Genomic DNA, 25,784 nt, shown 5'->3' on the forward strand with positions numbered 1-25,784 from the left:
AGGCCCCCTAAAATGGAATGGGTCGCCAATATCGGTCTTCCCAGACTTTGCGGTGGAGGTACAGAAAGATAGAGCTCAATTTCTGCCTGTTAAGAGGAGACTCCGGGAACTTGATTTGCCATACGCCATGCTCTTTCCATCACGATTACGAGTGGTAGCTGATGGTGAAACCAAATTTTTTGCGGCTCCTCGAGAGGCGATGATATGGCTGGATAGACGCTTCCCGGCGAGACGGGCTCTTGCTGATCCGTGATTAATTCCTGTGACTATGGTTGCAAGAGATTATATGTACAGGATAAGATTATCTGCATATCTACTGGGGGGATGCAGGATGTGGAAAATGTTTAAATATCTAAGTGCTGCTCCCTGAGGATGTGTGGGTGGTCGGGGGGATAATTACTTACCTAATTATCTGTCTTGTGATCCTTCTCATACAGGCCAATTATTATATTTATATTGCTGGGATGCGTGGGTTGGGAGGGCTGGGGGAGAGGAGGGATATATCTGTGGTCCGAATATACCCGATTGTATTTTGTTCTTAAGTCCCGGGGGGTGACTTTGTATGTTTCGCCCCTTTTTCTATCTTATGGGGGTGATCTAGTCTAAAGGCTGGGGATGTTTTGGTTGTGTTTTGTTTTCTATTTCTTAGGGCCATTATATTTTTGGCTCCACCCAGAGTATAACAAGTTGTGTGCTCTGGGCTTGAGCCGGTGTTAGGTTAGGGGATCCAAGTATGCTGCAGGTTGGGAGTAGTGTACAGGGTGGGGGGAGGGGGGAAGTTAAAGGCTACGGTTGGTCCTGGTATGGATGTTCGGAATTTGAGTGTGTGTGGCTTACGAATCTATTCATTGAGCGGTGGTGCCTTGTACTTGTATGCAGAGAAGATGGATCTGGCTGGCTGCGGGCTGTAGCCTCTATTATTATCAAAACGACCCCTCATGGTTGGACTTAGGATGGTGTCATGGAATGTGCGGGGACTCAATGACAAGATTAAGAGATCTCTGGTGCTTAGACAAATTAAGCAGTATGCCGCTGATGTGATATGTCTTATGGAGACCCACCTGGTGGGCAGCAAGACCCTAGCCATTAAGAGACCTTGGGTAGGGTGGGCATTCCATTCTACACACACTTCTGCCTCTCGGGGGGTCTCTATCCTTGTAATGAAGACTGTTCCCTTTGTGATGGAGTCAGTACAAACGGACCCATGGGGGAGATATGTGTTTTTAAAGTGTAAAATCCACTGTACCCCTCTGCTTTTGCTGTCCGTGTATGTGCCTCCCCCGTACTCCTCCGATGTCCTGAGAAAGGTTGCAGGGTTTATGGCCTTGTCACCGGGTATACCCGTGGTTTGTGTGGGGGATTTCAACAATGTATTAGATAAAGCGATGGATAGATTCTCTACTAATCCCTCTGGTCCACATTCTGGTAGAAATGATTTTGCTGATGTTGTGTCGGGGCTGGGCATGGTTGATCCCTGGAGACTGAGACATCCATCTGTTAAACAATATTCATGCTTCTCACACTCCCACTCCTCGTTCTCTAGGATTGACCTGGCTCTTCTCTCGAGCGATCTGATTCCTAGGGTCCGGGATAGTAAATATGAGACTAGGGGTATATCGGATCACTCTCCTTTAACATTGACCCTGGATTTTAATTGCTCTAGAGGCCAGGCAGTGTGGAAGTTTAATCCGTTTTGGCTAGTACATATGGGAGATGGCTCCGATTTGGTGACTGCGTGGCGGGAATTTTTCGAGATAAACAGGGCTGGGCAGCCTATCTCTGATTTATGGGATGCGTTCAAGGCCTTTTTGCGGGGAACCCTAATTAAACGAGTGGCTAATTTAAAAACCTTTTTCAGGCACCGGGAGTCCGAACTAGAGACCCTAAGTGTTGCTGCAGAGGCACAATATGTACAGGATTGCTTGGATAGTTCCAAATCTGCATGGTTGACAGCTCAGGGGGAATGGAGGGAATGTCTAATGGAAAAGACTCAGCATAGACTCCTCTTCTCCTCTCACGCCTTTTACGCCTCCGGGGATAGGCCAGGATCATATTTAGCCTCACCGGGGAGAGAGATCCGCTAATACCGTGGTTGAAATAAAGGCCTCAGACGGTACCACTTTATTACAGACCCCACAGATTGCGTCGGAATTCGTGTCGTATTATAGGCGATTATATAGCTCTAAACTAGACTGTACCCCGATGCAATTAGACGAATATTTACAGACTATACAGCTCCCCTTGCTGACTTGTGAGGCGCATGACTTCCTCGAGGCACCTATTTCGCCAGAGGAGATTGTGGATGCGATCAATGCTGCCCCCAATGGGAAGGCTTCAGGGCTCGATGGCATACCGTCTGAGCTATATAAACGTCATTTAGATTTTTTTGTCCCCCAATTACTTGAGCTATATAATCAGATATTCACACAGGAATCCCTCCCATTATCTATGGCGGAGGCATTGATTATTGTCCTTCCCAAGCCCGATAAGGACCATAGGAAGGTTGATTCTTATAGACCTATCTCCCTTCTACCGACCGATATTAAAATTCTGGCCAAAATCCTGGCATGTAGATTAAATTACGCAGCTCATACACCCAGATCAGACGGGATTTATGCCCAATAAATCAACATCCATTAATCTCAGACGATTATTTACCCATCTCCTGGTCCCCCGTCAGGCACCCTCATCCATAGTAGTATCATTGGACGCCGCTAAGGCCTTTGACTCCGTGGAGTGGGAGTACTTGTGGAGTATCATGCGCAAGTTTGGTATAGGCCCCAGCTTTATCAAATTCGTCCGATTGCTGTATTCCTCTCCCCTGGCTAGAGTGGCGGTGAATGGCTTTGTGTCACATTCCTTTCCATTGCCTAGAGGTACTCGTCAGGGATGCCCATTGTCCCCTACCCTATTTGCTATAGCCATTGAACCCCTTGCATGTCTTCTGCGAGCGAACCCTGAGATTATTGGATACACCGTGGGCACCAGGGAGGAGAAAATAGCTCTATATGCCGATGACATCCTGCTATTTGTGGATCGCTATGCTGAGTCTATGCCTAAGATTTTGGATATTATTAATAAGTTCGGATGTTACTCCGGGCTCCTGATCAATTGGGAGAAATCCTCCATTATCCCGTTTCAGGGCGAGGTCCCTGCCTCCCCATTGGTTGTTCTCCCGCTAAGATGGGTGAATTCCTTTAAATATCTGGGCATTTGGGTATCCAACGACCCTCATAAATTTACTTCCCTTAATATTACACCGCAAATATCTTATCTTCGCAATAAAGTGAAGGTCTGGGGGAAACTGCCCCTGACAGTTACAGGGAGGGTTAACTTGGTGAAAATGGTTTTTCAGCCCAAACTCCTGTACATACTACAACAATCCCCAATATACATCCCCCAGAAAACTTTCAAACAGATAGATGGTTTGATGTCCTCTTTGGTTTGGGCTAGTAAACGGGCACGGTTGAAACTTAATACTTTGACCAGGCCCAAAACTTCAGGGGGACTGGCTCTTCCCAACTTTCGTTTTTATTATTTTGCAGCACAATTAGCACATCTATGGGAATGGGTTAATGATTCTGACACTTCCAGTCTGCACTCACAGTTGGTATTGCAGGAGTATCCAGGTGGTTCCCCACTGAGACTGCTTCTCTGTGGAGGCGTCAAAGTGTCGGCACTACCACTCATTAAATAATCTATTACTGTTTGGAGACTGGCGCACCGGATATTGCAAGGACAGGGCATTGACCCTGACACTCCGCTGGACAATAAATATGGATTGCCGGAGTTGTGTCAGCTTCAAGTCAGGGAGGTGTGGGAACCATGGGGAGTAACTTCACTGGGACACTTATACACTGATGGGTTTTTTAGATCCTTCCAGCAGATTCAACAGGAATTTAACGTCCCCTCTGCGTATTTTTTTCGCTTCCTTCAATTGAGACATGCTATGTCTGCCCAATTCCCCGATGGCCCGCCGACGCTTACTGATTCCCCGGTCAAATTGCTGTTGCAGACGGTGGGATCCGGTCATTTAGTATCCAAAATATATGGCCGTTTACTTCAAATGCATCATATAGACCCCCTTAGCTCCCTCAAGACCAAGTGGGAATCTGATCTAGGTCCAGTGTCGGATGATATATGGGAGGGTGTTCTGGGATCGTGCCGGCTTTCAACATCATCTGTCCGATATCAACAAATTCAGTTGTTCGTGCTGCACAGGGTATATATGTCACCTCTGAGATTGTCACATATAGGGGGATCCCACAGTTCAAAATGTCCCAAATGTGGCAGTATGGGAGCAGACTTTTGGCATATGATATGGATATGTCCTTTAGTGTCGATTTTTTGGGAGGAGGTTATACGTGCCATAGTTGTTACGGGTATCCCCTCTACCGTACTTACACCCATCTCTTGTATATTAGCAACTGTAGATGAGGAAGCTCTAGATCCGCCCAGTCGACGCTATGTTATAAACCTCTGTGCTTTGGCCAAGGTTTGCATAGCCAGACTATGGATGGCTAGTGAAGCCCCAGCGCCACAATCCTGGATTGCTCTGGTTAATGCATCTGTCGCACATGAAAAATTCGTATATCTGGCCAGGAATGCGGAAAAAAAGTTTATTGCTATATGGGGAAAGTGGATGAGCTCTCGCTATTTCGCTTCACGGATGAATACTGCTGAACCCTAGATTTATTTAACTGACCGATATGAGTGGTTTCTGTGTGGGATCTCTGGGGTGAGTGGCCCATGGTCGGCCGGATTCAAAGGCACGATACTGCCGTGACAAAGGATAATACAATGTGTGTTTAATATATAGGAAATCTGGGTCATCACTGCTCTATTGCTATCTATGACTTTGAATGGGATACATAATACCACATCACACTATGCTCTCTATGTAATACCGTAAGCATGTTGTTGATCTTATTACATTCTATTTGTTTAAGTGTTTTAGTCTAGTTGATGTATGTATGTTATGTTTGCCCTAGGCAATGTTTAATTGTTAAAGCATTGTAAAAACCAATAAAAACTTATTGAATTTAAAAAAAAATATGCCATATACCAAAAAACGTGGTGTTTCCTGCTTGCCAAACATGAAAGCAAATTTATTTTGAAAGTACTCCATACTTGAACAGCACACAGAAAATAAAGTTCAGAACACACAGTACAATTTATATTCCTCTTTCTGTATACCAACATTTTACAGACGCTTGTGCCAATGCTGCCATTCACTGAAAATATGTTGCTGTATACCTTATATATTCGAGTATAAGCCGACTTTTTCAGCACTTTTTTTTGTGCTGAAAAAGCCCCCTCGGCTTATACTTGAGTCAGTGCAGGGAAGGAGTGGGGACACGGAGGGCAGTCAGTGCAGTGTGAAGGAGGGACACGGAGGGCACAGCGCGCGCTTCTCCTGTGTCCCTCGTGCGTCTCCGGCAGCAGCGGCGGGTCTATTAAAGGAATTTCTCGGTCGTGAGCTCTGAGTGGCTCACGAAACGGCACTTCATTTAACAGACCCGCCGCGGCCGCCGGAGACGCAGGAGAGGCGCGCGCTGTGCCCTCCGTGTCCCTCCTTCACAAGACAGCGCGGGAGCGGCGGAAGGTAAGTAACTGGCACTGGGGGAGCATATTTGGCACTTGGGGGGGTGCATATCTGGCACTGAGGGGGCATATCTGGCACTATGAGGGCATATCTGGCACTATGAGGGGGCATATCTGGCACTGAGGGGGCTTATCTGGCACTATGAGGGGGCATATCTGGCACTATGAGGGCATATCTGGCACTATGAGGGCATATCTGGCACTGAGGGGGCATATCTGGCACTGAGGGGGCATATATGGCACTGAGTGGGCATATCTGGCACTGAGGGGGCATATCTGGCAGTGTGAGGGCATATTTGGCACTGTGGGGGCATATCTGGCAGTGTGAGGGTATATCTGGCACTGTGGGGGGCATATCTGGCAGTGTGAGGGTATATCTGGCACTGTGGGGGCATATCTGGCACTGTGGGGGGCATATCTGGCAGTGTGAGGGCATATCTGGCACTGTGGGGGGCATATCTGGCACTGTGTGGGGCATATCTGGCAGTGTGAGGGCATATCTGGCAGTGTGGGGGCATATCTGGCACTGTGGGGGCATATCTGGCAGTGTGAGGGCTGTGTACGGCTAGAGCTGCATTTCCCACCCTAGGCTTATACTCGAGTCAATAAGTTTTCCCAGGTTTTTGTGGTAAAATTAGGTGCCTCGGCTTATATTCGGGTCGACTTATACTGGAGTATATACGGTATCTCTGAATTGTGTGCATTACAAATTACTATTATAATAAAAGATATTTACCTGACAGTGCTTTTTCGTAATGTTTCCCCATTGTCACAAAGTTCTTTAGGCTTGGGTTGAACTGGTCTAGAATAACCTGCAGGAGAGAGAGAAAGTATACAGTATCAGACATTTGTCTTTTATGACCTGTTGGTAAGAACATGCCTTGTATACAATAACGGCCATAATTACATACTAACATGTTTGTATAGGTTTATTCATTATAGAAGAAACCAACATTTTTTATTTAATTTTTGTTTTCTAGCAAAAGTTACAGTCTTCAGTTACACCTCCTTTATTAGTGCGATAACATTAGTTTCCAACTGATCCATAGTTACAGAGTTCTACTATAAACGTGTTAATGGAAATTGATGTCCTTGTTACTTAATGCTTCAGGGAGATTAGCTCAGTAGAGGGGTGTTTTGGTGTAGTGTCTAAGTTCTTAATCAGGAGGTATACACAACTTTTTAGGTAAATAAATGAAATAATACTTTACTCTCAGCATGCATTAAATAATACAGTAAACACCTAGCCCCCATTCAGGGCAATAACTCACTTCTTTGCCCCTGACTATCATTGGGCAGCTAGTCTGCATCACTAAGACACAAAGGGCCAGATGCACTAAGCCTGAAAAGTGATAAATATCACAGTGATAAAGTACCAGCCAATCGGATCCTAACTGTCATTTTTCAAACACAGCCTGTAACATGGCAGTTAGGAGCCGATTGGCTGGTGCTTTATCACAGTTTTATTTATCACTTTTCATGCTTAGTACATCTCCCCCAAAGTCTCTGCCTGCTTCTTTGTAGGTCTGTCACACGCTCCATCCAACCTGACTTGCCTGCCACAGCTACTGTACTCACAGTCTCAGTCCTGTCTCTCACAGCTATAGTAAAGGGCCCCATACACTTACGAGACATGTCTGTCTGACATGTCGCAGGAGATCACCCCGGCAAGCCTACCGGGGGGCAGGATCGCCCAAGATACACTGTATGCTGTCCTTTTCCATACCATGTATCTTGGGCTGGTTCCAGTATGAATGGTCGACAATGTTTAGGTCGACACTCATTAGGTCGACCACTATTGGTCGACATTGATATTGTCGACATGGACTAATGGTCGACACGTGAAAATGGACGACACATGAAAAGGTTGACATGAGTTTTTCTTTACTTTTTTTGGTGTCATTTTCTGCGTAAAGTGATGGGGAACCCCAATTAGTGCACCGCGTCCCCTCGCATGGCTCGCTTCGCTCGGCATGCTACGGGCAAGGTGCCTCGTTGCGCTCAGCACAGGTTACCGTTCCCATTCGTAGTCCACGTGGATCATAAAGTATGAAAAAGTTCCAAAACAAATAAAAAAAAAACTTGTGTCGACTTTTTCATGTGCCGACCTTTCACGTGTCGACCATTTTCATGTGTCGATCATTAGTCCATGTCGACCATGTCAATGTCAACCAATAGTGGTCGACCTAATAAGTGTCGACCTTAACATTGTCGACCATCTGACCGGATACCCTTGGGCGATCCCAACCATGCCTGCGGGGTCGGACATGATTGAATGTGCAGCACATTCAATCTGGAGGATCCGATGCTCACGGGAACGTGCATCGGACCGGATCGGAAACACCTCCAAAATGCCCGATTTCACCCGATAGAACGGGCCGAATGCCCGAAATCGGATGAAATCGGGCATTATCGTCCTAGTGTATGGGGCCCTTAAGGCACCTCTTGGCCTACTCACATTCAACAGGCTCACCGGCCTGGCTTCGTCTCAGTGGCATGTAGCTCAGTCCCAGAGTTGGTGGCCTTCCCTGTCTTCTACAGGTATAGGCTCAGGCCTCATGGCCCTCAATAACTTCCTAGTATACTGAGGTCTGACTGGCTTTGCCACCCCCAGTTGGGCAGGATACACAGCCTGCCCTGACTGCAGAGTCTTCCAGACTGACTCTCTTCTACAGCATTCAGAGGTATTCACACCTGCCTTTTCTTCCCTGTGTGTGCGGATCCCTACTGCTCCACGCAGAATGCATGTCTCACACAGCGATGACCTTATCTTATTCCAGAAATCAGACTGGGGTTTAGGGACTTTAAAGGTTGCATACAGTGAGGGGTAGATTTACTAAAGCTTCTAAAACAGGCAAGTGAAGGTAATTCCCATAGCAACCAATCAGATTCTAGCTTTCATATCTCTATTGTATTCTAGAAAATTATAGAATCTGATTTACATTTACTACCTGGCAAAACTCTTAGGGGGGGAGGACTCAAAACTCCCCGTCTAAAGTGATGGGTGATAAGAGTGGTGATATTCAAATGCCCCTCGTTATCACGATGATCGCACTCATTACAATCGGGTTTAGGCGTGCAAAGCACCTATAACCGACTAAAGTAATAGGTGCGATCGTGAAAAGACCCATTTGGGCACCCAAACAGGTCTCATTACGCGCATTTCAGCTCACTACCCCCTGGGGGTAGTCAGCTGAAATTAACTTGTCACGCCCGTCGGAGGCAATACAATTCTGCTGGTATGGGGAGATCGCGGAAGGGAGAAACATTTCAATCCGGCCCTTATTTTGTCTGTGCAAAGCAGGTACTGTATTTTCACGCTTCACTCTCATTACACACCCAAACATTTCAAGTGGTTCTGGTAAATACTATTACTCAGGCAAGTTATCGACTTGTCACAGGTTTTTTTTGGACCTTGCACCTTCTGGAATTTTCAGGCATTACCCAAGAATATAAATTAGACTAATAATAATAAGTGTCACAGTACAATCCTTATAAAGCACAGAGAAAGAACTTTTTCACTTGTCAGGCATCATTTTCCATAAGGCACTAGTTCTTTTTTTTAAGTCTGGGCACAAACACACATAAAACACCCCAGTGAAGAATGAACAGTTTGGCAGATGTACAGTATACACATAACTGCAACATAATCACAGCAGCCCTGAAGGCATCTCCATTTGAAAGACTAGATTTTCTCTTTGACTGTGGCAGCAACCGTGGAACGGTTAGGACCTTAACTCTGTGTGCTATTTACCACAAAGCTGCATTTAACTCTCTTTGATTGTGAATTTGCAAACGCTAGCAGGTCCTGAAACAGTGTATCTGTAACCAAGGCCAAATTAACAAAGCTCATTTATGTAGGACTTGCATGTTAACCTCGCTGTGTCTGGATATGTTTCACAGAGATGAATATTTTCAAAATACTGTTCATCCCACTGACCAAGTCATAATGATTACTGATCCATAGGCTAAATGCACACATGTTGCTGTAGGGGATTACTGATCCATAGGCTAAATGCACACATGTTGCTGTATGGATGTAGTCAGCATGCCGGCGTTCGGGAACCTGGCGGTTAGGATGTCGGCGTCAGAATCCCGACATCTGTCAGAATGCGGGGGAACGTAAGTTGACCATTGCGTGGCGGCGCGGGGGAATCAGGGACGCATTGGCGGCTGTGTGTCGTCACAGCCGTTCCGATCAAAAAAATGGCAGCTTCCCTGGTTTCTGCAACCACACACTAACTGCGGTGCAATCGCAATTAGAGGGTGGTCACAGTTGGTGTGCGGCGGGTAGCATGCTGGGCGGTCTTGCCCTACGATGGGTGGCCCCAATCATGCAAAAGAATGGCTTGCAAATTCTGCTATTTACAATGCACGAATGCAAGCACCCGAGAATTCTTCGATCCAATTAGAAATGCCAATTCACGGTTCTTGCGGCAGGAATTTGCGACTTGTCTATCAAATGCGATCTGAGAGAAGTGAATAAAAATATAGGGAGACCTTCATTCAATAAACTGAAAAAGTTGATTTTGGGGTAATTATTTTTTTTTTAACCCCAAAAATGACAAGTAATTATTGTACAGTTAAGATAACTGAAAATTTCCAAATGCCTAATTAATCATTAAGAATTAGTCATTTTCACCTTACAGTAAAGATTTTCCCTACCTTTTTACACCCTCGGGGAATGGATAGCGCACAAAAACAATGTGAATTTTCTCTGATATGTGAGTTTGTAATTGTATTGCAAAATAAATTTGCAGTGCAAATTTGCTGAGAAAATGGCAACTCACAGCTTGCACAAGGCATAGTACTAGTTGTTCTACTGGAAGGTCCTAAAGTTAGGTTCCGGTACCCTACCATGAAATGCAAATGACAAAAAAGTGAAAAAATGCCCCTTTTTCAATTGTAAAAACAGCCATCAAAATTTGTTGAAAAAATATTGATTGCATCTGGCTGAAAACACAGAATGAATGGAACATTTGCCAAAAATATTGAACATGTACTATATATAATTGAACACCACCACCCTGTAAAGTGGAGTCCTCCTACATATATTGCAGGAGTTTCATGGCTAACCAATGGAGAGCCTTCTATTAATTCAGGGCTGGTATCGGGATTGTGGCATTCGGGATGTCAGCAGTCAGAATACCGACAGCAGCATCCCGACGCTTAGGATCCCCCCACCTAAAAAGTAATTATGCTAAGCCCAATCCCTAACCTTTCCGGTGGTGCCTAACTCCCCATTCCTGCAGCCTAAACCTAACCCTCCCTCCCCTGCAGCCTAACCCCTCCCCCCCGTCATCGGTAGTCCAGCTGCCGAGACTTCCTTGGCATCCTGACCGGATCCCATTCTAACAGTGTGTCACTCACAGTGCTGTCAGACACACTGCCCTCAAAGTATGTTCCCTGTCTTCAATCAAATACATAATTAAACTTCAAACAAATCCAAGTGAAGCTCTAAACAAACCTCCATGTTTTTACTTAATTTTTTTTCCTGTAATACACAAGTGATGGTAATAAATGTTAATAATATCTTCGTAAGCCATGACATCTATCATTGCTTCAGCGGGGAGCAGAGCCAAGTCAGACTTGGCAACGGCTTATATACACAAGTATGTGTACAAGATAGAGGCAAACCTAAAGCAATATATCATTATCTAAAGAGTAATCACACTTACTCCTTTACTGCTCAAAGCAGTAGAGCCGGCCCGTGGCATAGGCAATTTGGAATACCTAGGGGCATTCCAAGTCTAGGGCCAGCGGAGGTTTGAGGCACCTAGATGGCGGCACTGGCTACCGCGATCGGAGCTCAGCTCCATTTGGGTAGCTTAGCACACAGCCGCCGGATGCACCAGCCAGGTACTAATAATAAGGCAGACTAGCTCAATATAGTATACTGGCAGCTGCGGGTCATAAGTAGAAGGGAGAAAGGGGTCTAGACGGAGCACAGTGCCCCTCCCCTCACTTCTAGTCATCTTTCTCCTGGTACTGCCTCTCTGAGTGGGTCCTCTCCTTCTGCAGTTTCCGCCGAGGATCTGACATTTTGTATTCTACTGTATTCAAAATAAAATACTTTTACTTACACACAAGGACATTAACCATACTACACCAACATACATCTCTTTTCTTATCTCAAAATATCTCCCAACCCGTCCCCTTCGCTCTTCACAAGATCTACGTCTCTCAGCCACACTCATTACTTGCTCCCATGCACGAGTGGAGGACTTTCTTCGGGCTGCACCCACTCTGCAGAATGCCCTACCACGTGCACTAAGAATCCCCTCTAGTTTCCAAACCTTCAAGAGTTCCCTGAAAACTCACCTATTCAGAGAAGCTTATCAAATTCCAGAACCGCTCACATTACCTTCATAGCTTTCCTATCCAATGATATCCACACCGTACAGTACACATATATCCTACACATATTTTCTCTTTCTTCACTTTCCCTTCCTCCTGACCCTGGTTCATGACTGCTGTGTTGTGATATCATGCTGCCCACCAAGAACCTTTGCAATCTAGTGGACAATGCAATAGATAGCACCTATCCTTGTGTATCAATGCCTATTTCCCCATAGATTGTTATCTTGCGAGCAGGGTCATCCTACATCTGACTGTTATTACCCAGTTTTGTGTTATGATTGTATCCAGTTGTAAAGCGCAATGGAATTTGCTGGTCTATATAAGAATCTGTTAATAAATAAATAAATACTAATTTTGTTAACGCCTCCATTGTGAAAAAAGTAAACAGGGAGGAGAACCATGCCTGCCAGACCAGCACAGCCATGCCAACTCTGTCACCTCGCTGCCTTTCCTGCTCCTGATTACACACACGTGTGTGTGTGTGTGTGTGTGTGTGTGTGTGTGTGTGTGTGTATTACAAGGGGCAAATGGTGCAGCACTCAAGAATAAGTCAAATAATTATACTTAAAACACATGCTGATGAAAATCTACATTAAATTGAAACGTTGATGACCTCCGAGTGCTGAGTATATTTATTTGACATGGGGGGGTACCCTATAAGCAGTGGTAATTAATCGCTGTTAATAGGTTTGCTAGAGGCTATCCAATTAGCCCCGATGCAGCATCATGCTCCTCCCCCTGATACCGACACTTATTGGGGATAATGCTTTGGGTGCTTCAGTCAGGCCTATCTAAATCAAATCCCTGTTAATCACCCTTTGCCTTCAAAACAGCATCAATTCTTTTAGTTACACTTGCACAGTTTTTGAAGGAACTTGGCAGGGAGGCTGTTCCAAACATCATCGAGAACTAAGCATAGATCTTCTGTGGATGTAAGCTTGCTCAAATCTATCTGTTTTTTCATGTAATCCCAGACAGACTCAATAATGTTGAGATCGGAGCTCTGTGGGGCCCATATCATCACCTCCAGGTCTCCTTATTCTTATTTACGCTGAAGATAGTTCTTAATGACATTGGCTGTATACTGTATGTGGGGTCATTGTCCTGCTGCAGAATAAATTTGGAGCCAATCAGACGCCTCCTTGATGGTACTGCATGATAGATAAATACCTGCCTTACTTCGCAGTACTGAAGCACAAAGAAATGTGCAAGTTGAGGACCACAGACGCAGTACTTGTTGTCAGGATTTGGATGTGAATGTCTCCGGACCTGTGTCAGGGTCACCAGTGGTTAGAAAAGTGTTGTGCTGTAAACTAAGAGGCTTTATGTAGTTCCTACTCATAGGAGTTGAGAGTTGCTCTGATCCCGTAAGAGGTCAGCAGTGGTTCAAAAACTAGCGCCAGGTGGTTGACTAGACTCAGAGAAGGGGCGTGAAGTCTTACCCCGCCGGTAGTCTTCTCCGGGAAACCACAACAAGGGGATTTGGGTTTCGCTGTACCCGACAGGCCGGTCGTGTTCCCTGTCACCTGGGCTAGCACTAGAGCCCTAGAAGGATCAGGCAGGGTCTGAAACATGAAGACTTTGATGTCAGTCTGAGACCGATGGCATATATGATATCGGACTGGGACAGAAGATCTGTGGGTAGTTCTCCAAGATGTTTGGAACAACCTCCCTACTGAGTTCCTTCAAAAACTGTGCAAGTGTACCTATAAGAATTGATGCTGTTTTGAAGGCAAAGGGTAATTAGATTTAGATATTCAAATATTGATTTGAATTAGATTTCTCTTCTGTTCATTTACAAATCAACTGTTAACACTTTTAACTTTGCACTCTTATTTTGCAGCATTTTTTGTATTTTATTTTTATTTTTTTTGACTTTTTTAATTACCCAAAAGGACAAAAAAAAGAAAACAAACTGTAAGTGTGGAGAAAATATGAAGACAGAACTTTCAAAAGATAAAATATATCTGTTAGACCAGTGGTTTCCAACCTTTTTTGAATCACGGCGCCCTAGAATATCAGAATTTTTTTCACGGCACCCATAGGCCAAAAATTTCTAATTGAGAAATTTAGAAAGAAATATTACATTAAGTAGATCGCGTTTATATGTCATCCTTAGGGTCAGTTGTGTGGTGAGGGACAAGATTTGCTTCTGTTTGGCCACATATTTTATGACTGGCAGCCACCAGCACTGGTTTTGCCTATTATATTGACCATGAATAATTTGAATTGGTCCTGGACCACCAACCCAGGGCACCCCTGCAAGTGTCCCGAGGCACCCCAGGGAGCCACGGCACACTGTTCGGGAACCTCAGTGTTAGACTATAAACGAAAAATTAAACCCCATACTCATACAGTAAGTGTACACCCCCCCCCACCTAGCTCTGACATAGGGGGTCATTCTGACCTGATCGCACGCTAGGATTTTTTTGCTGCGCTGCGATCAGGTCAGAACTGCGCATGCGTATGCACCACAATGCGCAGGCACGTCGTACGGGTACAAAGCGGATCATTGCTGAGCGATGGATTTTTTACGAAGAATCCATTCGCACAGCCGATCGCAAGGAGATTGACAGGAAGAGGGCGTTTGTGCGTGGCAACTGACTGTTTTCTGGGAGTCTCTGGAAAAATGCAGGCGTGTCGAAGCGTTTGCAGGGAGGGTGTCTGATGTCAATTCCGGCCCCAGACAGGCTGAAGTGATCGCAGCGGCTGAGTAAGATCTGAGCTACTCTGAAACTGCACAAAATGTTTTTGTACAGCTCGGCTGCACATGCGATCACACACTTGCAAAGCTAAAATACACTCCCCTATAGGCGGCGACTATCTGTTCGCAGTGCTGCAAAAAATAGCTAGCGAGCGATCAACTCAGAATGACCCCCTTAATCCACAACTTCAGGCTTTGGGCCTAATTCAGACCTGATCGCAAAATCTTTCTCTAATTGGCAAAACCATGGGGGTAATTCCAAGTTGATCGCAGCAGGACATTTTTTAGCAGTTGGGCAAAACCATGTGCACTGCAGGGGGGGCAGATATAACATTTGCAAAGAGAGTTAGATTTGGGCGGGTTATTTTGTTTCTGTGCAGGGTAAATACTGGCTGCTTTATTTTTACGCTGCAATTTAGATTGCAGATTGAACTCACCACACCCAAATCTAACACTCTCTGCACATGTTATATCTGCCTCCCCTGCAGTGTACATGGTTTTGCCCAACTGCTAACAAAGGTGGTCATTCCGAGTTGTTCGCTCTGTAATTTTCTTCGCATCGCAGCGATTTTCCGCTAATTGCGCATGCGCAATGTTCGCACTGCGATTGCGCCAAGTAAATTTGCTATGCAGTTAGGTCTTACTCACGGCATTACGAGGTTTTTTCTTCGTTCTGGTGATCGTAATGTGATTGACAGGAAGTGGGTGTTTCTGGGCGGAAACTGGACGTTTTATGGGTGTGTGTGAAAAAACGCTGCCGTTTCTGGGAAAAACGCGGGAGTGTCTGAAGAAACGGGGGAGTGTCTGGGCGAACGCTGGGTGTGTTTGTGACGTCAAACCAGGAACGAAACTGACTGAACTGATCGCAGTTGCCGAGTAAGTGTGGAGCTACTCAGAAACTGCTAAGAAGTGTCTATTCGCAATTCTGCTAATCTTTCGTACGCAATTTTACTATGCTAAGATTCACTCCCAGTAGGCGGCGGCTTAGCGTGTGCAATGCTGCTAAAAGCAGCTTGCGAACGAACAACTCGGAATGAGGGCCAAAGTTCCTGCTGCGATCAACTTGGAATTACCCCCCAATTGTGCTTCATTTGTCAAGTTTGTTAAATGTTTGGGCAAGAGTTCACACGTATGTCAGTGATACCACATTCACACCACAATGCCGGGTCGCACCCGGGAGTTGGAAACGGGTTCTTCCCAGGTGCGACCCAGCATTGGACCCTTCAATATGCCGCCACAGGTTGCCATCAGGGGGCGGGGACGGAGCCAGCATCGGGGGCGGGTGCACAGGCGGCGCTGGAAGATGAGATCATCTCTGCGCTGCCTCTCCCTATGCAGTGAACAGGTCCCTGGTCGCATCAACCCGGCAAACCCGTTCACACTCCACCTGATCCGGTTTTTAACCCGGGAATAACCCTTTTTTATTCCCAGGTTGAACTACTGGGTCAATTAAACCGGGAATAGGTCACAGCTACCCACGTCAACCTGGCAATATACCGGGTCGATACCGGGTTATTTTTCAATGTGAAAGGGGTATATAGTAAGTAAGCAATTTCAGTGGTTAGAATACATTATAAATATAATCAATAATAACCCAGTTGGAATTATCTGCATTTTATTTTCTTGCATCATAGAATGAAACCAGGCATTTTGGGGGAATTCCTACCTCTTATCAACACACTGCTCTCTGTAATGTCTCTATGTAAATAAATAAAATAAAAAAATAATAAAAACTTTCCCATAATTACATAGAAATAAACAAGAAATGATTTGAGTATTGCTTGATCAATATAAGATACAGCTGTATAAGCCCTGGCGCAATCAGAGGTCACATAACTGCAGTAAATACACCTCACGGCAAGGGGCCTCCCAGCTGATAGTGCTTTCCAAACAAGAGCTCCCTCACGGATACTAAAAAACCTATAAAGCAAATCCAAAGTAAAGGTGCATACACACGGGGAGCATTTAACTATCTTTTGACTTTACGATTTCCCTTGAACTCCCCCAGAGCCCAGAAGCACCGATTTTGACTATCTGTACCTTCCATTTTGACTACGTGTGATTTTTGATTATACTTTGTACTAGATAGTACACTATGTAGTCAAGATTGACTTGCCTGCATAATCTATCTTTCCTTGCGATACCGATCCCGCGGGACCGCGCATTGGTATCGCAAGCTGCCTAACACAGTGCGATTTGCACTAACTTTCCTTGCGATTTGAATATATAGTCAAAATCGCAAGGATAAATCTTACCGTGTATACACACCTTAAGGATATGAAAAGCACAAATCAGGGTAAAGGGGTAACAATATTTTTAATAACTGATTTTAATATTCTCCAAACCACTGTTAAATCCACCTCCCCCCAAAAAAAGAGAATATGACTATTAATGAAGCATCCATGCAAGATGTTTATTGTTAGTGAGGACTCCGAGAAGCCTCTGGTAACTCTGACAGAACTATTGTCTTCCATCATAGAGATGGGAGAAATTGTCAATGGGACAAGCCCCATGCATTTCCCAGGGGTGGCACTCTATATACCGGCTGTCGGGATTCCAGTGCTCAGCATACCGGTGCTGGGTTCCCGACCACCGAGATACCGACAACTATTCTCCATCTCGGGGTATCTACAACAGCCCTGGAGGGAGAATAAATAGAGAGGCGTGTAGAGCACAACCGTGCCCGTAAGGGGCTCTTTTGTGCTCTCCCCGCTGCCGGCATTCTGGCGGTCGGGATCCCGGCGCCACTATGCTGGGCGCCGTGATTCCGACAGCCGGCCAGTCATAGTACACCCATTTCCCAGACCTGCAGTGCTGCACAAGTCATCATGAAAATGAGGCGGCAGCCATTTTCCCAGCATTTTGCGCAGTAGAAGAATCACTAGAAAAAAGTCAATTTTCACGGAGTTCTGTGCATGCACACTAGTTTCTGGTACAGTGCTAGGGTCTCCTAGTGACCCTAATGCTCAGAAACTACTGCACTGCTGGCTATGGAGGAGGGGGCCCAGATGGAGACTGCACACAGGGCCCCTCCTCCAGAGCCATCTTAACAGCAGAGTAGGCTCCTGGGCAAAGCAATGCACTGGGGCCCCTGCCCATCATCCAGCGGTAAGGGTGGGGTGTGCTATCAGCATCAGCTTTGATGTCACGTGGGCGGTATGGGGTGTTCTATCTTCCGCTCAGCATTAGGACCTGGAGCATAATTTGTGCTGATTATTCCTTTATTAAACAGATGGTGGGCGATGGAGAGGGAGGGAGAACACTAAACTGTAGAAGGGGGCATTGGGCTGAATGAAGGGGCCACGGTACGTCACTTCCTGGGTGGTATGGGGTGTTTAATACGCAGGGATAATGTAGTGGGTTTAATATTAATTATTTTCCAGTGGAAGGGCAGCTTGCTTGACTGCAGAAGTCTCCAGTTCTTAGATTTCTTACCTTTCAGGAGGTACTTGGGGATCAGAGTTCAGGAGCCAGAGTAATCGACCAAAACATAAACATAACATACCAGGCGTGTGGAGCTGGAGCAGGGACCAGCTGCTGGTAGGCTGATATCTCTGGTTCTGGGTTTAGTAGAGACAAGCTGCCAGTGTCCACCGAAAGGGGAGAGTCACAGCCTTTGGAGTATACTCTCAGAAAAACTCTACAGACAGATATCTGGCTGGGAAGTGCAATTAACAGGCTCGGATGGGAACCACTGCTTTAAGGTCAGATATCTCCGGTTCCCCAGGGACGATTTTCAAAAATCGGGTACCCCTGGAAAAAGGGGGGCCCTCATCTATCAACCTAGGGCCCTTGGGCACTGCCAACTGAGCCCATACGAAAAGATGGCCTTGCTCTCTTCTCTTAATACGCCCCTGCTAGGAGGCTTCTACTTATACTAGACGCCTCCTGCTGCATTAACATATGGTAGCATCACTGCTGCTTTCAGTCACAAAGCACTGTTCCTACCGTGAAGCATTGTGGCAGGTGTAAAATGCTCTAGATGGAAGCATCAAAATAAAGACAGAAAAAAATGGATGGATTAAGATGTATGCAAATCAGGTAGGAAAGCTGCAGCTTGCAGAAACATAGGAATATGGAAAATAATTATATTCTTATAGGGCAATGAGACAACACATACAGCAAGTGGCACAGGGGAGTGATTTAAATGCAAAACAAGTCAATGTTACTCAGTCAATGCCCAGACCTCAGTCCAATAGGACATTTGTGGAACTGTAACTATTATCATCCATCCTGGTGGAACAAGAGCAATACTGCAAAGATAAATGTAAGAATATTGCAGTGTTGGATGCACAAAGCTTGCATAGACATACTCAATTAGACCCACATCTGTAAATACAGCTAATGATGCTTTTGCCAAGTAGTAACACAAGGTTCCTGTCTAAAGCTTGTTTGGTGTCCACATCCCGTATACCCATCATAAACATTATTATTTCATTACAAGGAGTCTTAAAAGCTCAGCGGGTACCTATTCATCAGAGGGGAGGATAAGAGCTTTGTGAGACGCCCCCCTCTTTATCCTATTGGGCAAGGCCCTAAACCTGCAGCACTGGGATGCTACATACAGTATACTACAGTACACCATCATGGTGCCTCTGATATTACATGTGCGGAACGCTTTCAGTAATTGCTCCACACATGATCCTCTAACATTGTGGCTGAGTGAACATTTTTTTAAGATTTCCTTCCTGACCCCTATGTTCAGCCATGGTATAAAGTCCCAGTATCTTTATTCCCTGACTCTCTGTTCATAGAAACATAGAAACATAGAATTTGACGGCAGATAAAAACCACTTGGCCCATCTAGTCTGCCCCTTTTTTTTTTATCCTTTATGTAATCTCAACCCTTTTTGAACCCTAATTCTTTGTAAGGATATTCATATGCCTATCCCAAGCATGTTTAAATTGCTCTACAGTCTTAGCCTCTACCACCTCTGATGGGAGACTATTCCACTTATCCACTACCCTTTCTGTGAAGTAATTTTTCCTTCAATTTCCCCTGAACCTCCCCCCCTCCAGTCTCAGTGTATGTCCTCGAGTTCTAATATTTCTCTTCCTTTGAAGAATGTTTCCCTCCTGAACTTTGTTAAGACCCATGATATATTTGAAAGTTTCTGTCATGTCCCCCCTTTCTCTTCTCTCCTCCAAACTATACATGTTAAGATCTTTTAGCCTTTCCGGGTACATTTTGTGATGTAGGCCATGCACCATTTTAGTTGCCCTTCTTTGTACACTCTCTAATGTATTTATATCCTTCTGGAGATATGGTCTCCAGAACTGGACACAGTATTCCAGATGGGGCCGCACCAATGACCTATACAGTGGCATTATCACTTCTTTTTTCCTACTACTGATTCCTCTCCCTATGCAACCAAGCATCTGACTTGCCTTTCTCATTGCTTTGTTGCATTGCTTTCCTGCCTTCAAGTCACTTGAAATAGTGACTCCTAAATCCCTTTCCTCCTCAGTAGTTTCCATTATAGTACCCTTGATACTATATTTAGCCTTTGGGTTTTTTAGACCTAAGTGCATGATTTTGCATTTTTTAGCATTAAACTGTAGTTGCCACGTTCTTGACCATTTCTCAAGCCTACCTAGGTCATCAATCATTTGTTTTACCCCTCCCGGTGTGTCTACCCTGTTGCATATCTTTGTATCATCTGCAAAAAGGCATACTTTCCCTTCAATACCATCTGCAATGTCATCAACAAAGATATTAAAGAGAACTGGACCAAGTACAGATCCCTGGGGTACTCCACTGGTAACATTTACCTCCATAGATTGCACTCCATTAACTACAACTGTCTGTTTCCTATCCTGCAACCAGGCTCTTATCCATTTAACTGTTTTATAATCCACCCCCACACTTTCAAGTTTATTTAGCAGTCTGCGATGTGGCACAGTGTCAAATGCCTTACTAAAGTCTAGATATGCTACATCTACAGCTCCCCCTTGATCTATTATTTTCGTCACAGAGTCAAAAAAGTCAATAAGATTTGTTTGGCATGATCTACCGCCAGTAAATCCATGCTGTTTTGGATCCTGTAAGTGGTTTGATTTAAGATATTCCACAGCTCTTTCTTTTAATAGTTTTTCCATTACTTTCCCCAATACTGATATAAGGCTTACTGGTCTGTAGTTACTTGCTTCTTCCTTGCTTCCACTTTTGTGCAGTGGAACTACATTTGCTCTTTTCCAGTCCTCTGGAATAGCACCTGTATTTAGTGACTGGTTAAATAATTCTGTTAATGGTGTAACCAGCACATCTTTTAGCTCTTTGAGTATCCTTGGGTGTATCCCATCTGGTCCCATTGATTTATCCACTTTTAGTTGTGAAAGTTCTGCATATAATATATTCTGCATATATGTTCCCTGCATATAATATTGTAAGACTTAAGGGCCCTACACACTGTGCAGTTTGGGCGATTTGAATAAAGAGATATGAACAAGAAACGATTTTTTGCATACACACTGATCGATTTGTATGAAATAAATTATCTGGGAGTGGTAGAATCATAGTTGTCAATTGGTACCAAACCATTACTTCAGCAGGCATATTATAATACTGTATGAACAGATAAACACAGAATACAGGTTGAACCCGATGGGCATTTTTTCTCTTTTCAACCTCACTATGTAACTATGTAACAAATTGAACGATTTGACATTGCAAACATCAATATCGTCCAAACTGGCTTGCAATGATAAATGATGATAGACCAACCATGAACGAGGGACACGCATCGATCATTGTCGGTGCTTCCACACTGAACGATATGAACAATACATCGTTCATTTTGGAACGATATCGTCCATATCATTATTAGATATCTACTGATGTGTAGGGCCCTTTAGATCTTGGTGCATGTGGTTGGGCTTGTGGACTGGTCCACTGAAGTGGAAGGAAGAGAGAAGTGGATGACGAGTGGTTAAAACAGAGAGAAAAGATGGCTGCTCCCATATACCTTGGTCAGGTAAGTAACTGTGTGGTTCTCAGAGAATAGGATTATATTAGCTGCACCCCCTATCCACAGAACCAAGAATTGCAGCATTTTGTGGGCCAAATGTATTATTATTTATTACCAGTCATTTATATAGCGCACCCATATTCCGCAGCACTTTACAGAGAAAATTTGGCCATTCACATCAGTCCCTGCACCAGTGGAGCTTACACTCTATATTCACTATCACATGTAACACAGACACATTCACATCAGTCCCTGCACCAGTGGAGTTTACAATCTATATTCCCTATCACATGTACACACACATTCATGCTAGGGTTAATTTAGTTGGGAGCCAATTAACCTTCCAGTATATTTTGGGATTGTAGGAGGAAACCAGAGTACCCGGAGGAAACCCACGCAAGTACAGGGAGAATATACAAACTCCACAGAGTTAGAGCCATGGTGGGAATAGAACCCATGACCTCAGTGCTGTGAGGCAGTAATGCTAACCATTACACCATCCATACTGCCCCAAGTGAAGTGCCCACTCCAGCCCTATTAGTGAACATGTCACCTATAGGAGCTCTCATGGAGGGAAAAAATTTAGTATTTTATATAGTATTAGTAGTATTTAGCCTGGATAATAAAATATGGTGGGGGCACATTATATATAGTCATAACATATAGCTGATTCGTATCATGCAACAAGTACAACTGCAAACCCTAGGTACGCTTGGTGTGTAGTCCCTCCGTAGCTGGCACTGCTGGGCATGGTGTGAGGACAGTAAGCAGGAATAAGTGGTATGCTGGAAAGGTACAGGCGACTGCCATGGGAAAAGCATTTTTGCAGGGGGTGGCAAACTGGTATCTTGCTTGGGACTTAATCAGGCTCTGTAGGGTTGAATACTTCTCTAATTATATATTATCTGTTTTTAATTTGATATTGCAGAGCAATGTATGTTGGTCTGTGCTATGAAATTCCTGAAACGGTCCATTTTGAATTCATATGGTAAGTAAATACAATGTTAAAAATGGTAGAGGGGTGATTTCCACAGAGACTATGGGGTCTTTTCATGAAACAGTGAAAAGAGTGGAGAAGTGAGCCAGTGGAGAAGTTGCCCATGGCAACCAATCAGCTACTAAGTATAATTTGATAGAATGCACTTGATAAATGTTACTTCAATGATTGGTTGCCATTGGCAACTTCTCAACTGGCTCACTTCTCCACTCTCTTCTCTGCTTTATGAATAGACCACTGTATTATTAATTCCTTGATTATGAGAAATGTGTGACCTATTAATACAGTAACTGATGCTGTAGTATACACTGTATCCTGCTCTGTGCTGCTAGGTGCACATCCTCCCTTCTCCCTGGTAACTGCCTTTCCTCCTTAATCCTGCCCGTCACATGAGCATACAGATGAGTCTTCCAGTTTTGTGTCCGTTGGTCCCCAGCAGTGTGGGAGGTGACCCTGTGCTCAAGCAACCATGTAATGAATGCCTGGTCTGCTACAGATCACACAGTAACACACCAGGACACGACCAAGTGTTGCCATTACACCTCTCAAATCAGAGATAATCTACCAAAATTCTGTTACATTTTGAGATAATTCCATTTCCGAGCATTTGATTACAGCAGTAGCATTGGACCGAGTTTACTTGACAGGCTAGGTAGAATAGCATTCTCCTTTCCTAAATACAATGGACTTATGTGTACACACGGTAAGATATTTTCTTCCGATTCTGACTATATAGTCAGAATCGGAAGAAAATATAGTGCAGATCGCAAGGTGACAGTCACCTTGCGATCCCGATCCGATGCCGATGCGCGGCCCCGCGCGGTCGGCATCGGAAGAAAAAATAGGCTGTGCAGGCAAGTCAATCCTGACTATCTCTATAGAAGAGATAGTCAGGATTGAAATCGCACATAGCCAGCATCGCAAGCACAGTTATTATGTGCTTGCGATACTGGCTAAGTGCCGACCCGGCCCCCTGTCGCACGGTGAGAATCGGATATGTCCGAATCTCACCGTGTGTATGCACCCTTAACTAAGACACACAGTGGAAAATCATACTTTTCTTCAGAGTTCTGGCTTAGTAAAAATGTAGGACTACAACTTTATGGAGTAACCCAATGAGTGAGTACTAATGCTGGGTACACACTGGCAGATATATTGGCCAATCAGTTGGTTGTCCAATATATCTTTTGCTGATCTGCAGGTGTGTACAAGCAATATATCTGTGAAAGACGTCTTTCACAGATATATTGCATCTGCTGTGCAACACAGCAGATGACCAATATACCTGCAGATATATTAGTGCATCTTATAGGCCCTACACACTGGCCGATCCGCCGCCGAGCTGCCCGACGGCGGATACGGCCGACGGGCGACCCGGCGGCGGGGGGGCAGTGACGGGGGGATTGAAGTTTCTTCACTCCCCCCGTCACCCGGCTGCATTGAAGTGCAGGCAAATATGGACGAGATCGTCCATATTGGCCTGCATGTACAGCCAACAGGGGACCAGCAATGAGCGGAGCCTCCACACTGCATGATATGAACGTTATCTCTTTCATTAATGAACGAGATCGTTCATATCGTGCAGTCATGTCGGCCAGTGTGTAGGGCCCTTTTCTGTGTGTATGAACAACCACCATCTGCAGATATATCTGCAGATCGATTGAACTGCAGATATATCAGTGTGTACCCAGCTTAAAGCAGCGCTGTAGCACAGTACAATTAGATTGTGGCTGCTCAGTTGTGAACAGATGAAGAATGGAAAAAAGATGCATATACTGTATGGCGAGACAGCTGTGTGCATATAATGAATGATGGTACCAAGCACTAGTGAGCCATTTCTGGATGGCTGGATGACAATGCTCCGCTTGGGCATATACAGTATTATGATTTTGTGATCGTATTTAAGCAAATGTTTTTTTAATCTCATCTATGGATTTTCTCTCTGCTATATGACAGAGGTTTTTAAGATTAACAGATGCACAATAGTGAATTTTTTTTGCTTTTTTATTTTTTAACAAATAAAATAATTTAAAGCATTGGCTCACGTGGGATGTCTGTGATGTGTGCCTGGTATAAACCAGGCACATATGCTTTAGTTTCTGACTTGCACACATAATAAGATAGTTGATGATTTTTATATGGCCGCAATTTATGGTATTTTAGTGAATGCAACTTGTGATTGAGAGGGAGGGGTATCAAGAACAATGCATCAGGTCCATACAGTTCATCCAATCCAGCAGAGCAATAATATCATACTTCCCTAATTTCTCAATATTTCTGGGAGATCCCAAATCTCAAGTTGGCTATACTAGACGCCTGGCATGGTGGGCAAGTCTCCCGGAGCCCCGCTGGTGGCCGCCCAGTGCTGTCTACTTCCTGAGTGAAGTGGATGGTGACGCGATTTTCACTTTATGACGTGATTTGCGATGAATGCCACAATGTGGTAAACGTGCCGTCATGCCCCCTCAGACCACTCACTTGGCTACATCATGCCCCTACCTCTTCTCTGCATCTCCCTCCTGGCAGCCTCCAGGCAGGTGGGAGAAGCAGGGCTGGGATCATGGGGGTCATTCCGAGTTGATCGTAGCTGTGCTAAATGTAGCACAGCTACGATCATTCACACTGACATGCGGGGGGACGCCCAGCACAGGGCTAGTCCGCCCTGCATATCAGTGCCCCCCCCCCCACGCAGAAGTGGCGATGCCTTTGCACTTCAAGAGTAGCTCCCGACCAGAACAGCTTTAGCGTGCTGGCCGGGAGCTGCTCGTTGCTCCCTGGCCCGCAGCGGCTGCGTGTGACGTCAAGCAGCCGCCGCGGACCGCTTCCCCCCCCCCCAACGGTGCGGCCACGCCTGCGTTGGCCGGACCGCACCCCCTAAATGGCGGCTTAATGCCGCCGTCCAGCCCCCTCCCTCCCAGCGACCGCCTCTGCCTCAGAGGCAATGGCTAGGCAACGACAGCTGCCATGCGCCGGTGCACTGCGGCGCCGGCGCATGCGCAGTTCCGACCCGATCGCTGCGCTGTGAGAAACTACAGCGAGCGATCGGGTCGGAATGACCCCCATGGTGCGGCCAAGTGAGCGGTGTGGGGGGAATGACAGAAAGATTAATGTATCCAAACTAACCGACAGCCAGATTGGTGCACTTATGGCA

General features: G+C 45.2%; 1 protein-coding gene across 2 annotated transcripts in view; it reads right to left on the minus strand.

Annotated features, from left to right (window-relative positions):
* The window catches only part of LOC134966223 (brain-specific angiogenesis inhibitor 1-associated protein 2-like), a 388,782-nt gene that overhangs the window by 242,501 nt on the left and 120,497 nt on the right, over positions 1-25,784 (minus strand). For both annotated transcript variants that reach the window (XM_063942788.1, XM_063942789.1), the window contains one exon: positions 6,341-6,416. In XM_063942788.1, coding sequence (XP_063798858.1) covers positions 6,341-6,416 — 76 coding nt within the window. The remainder of the gene's footprint in view (positions 1-6,340; positions 6,417-25,784) is intronic.

The sequence above is a fragment of the Pseudophryne corroboree genome, chromosome 10 (genome assembly GCF_028390025.1).
Source record: "Pseudophryne corroboree isolate aPseCor3 chromosome 10, aPseCor3.hap2, whole genome shotgun sequence".
NCBI lineage: Eukaryota > Metazoa > Chordata > Amphibia > Anura > Myobatrachidae > Pseudophryne > Pseudophryne corroboree.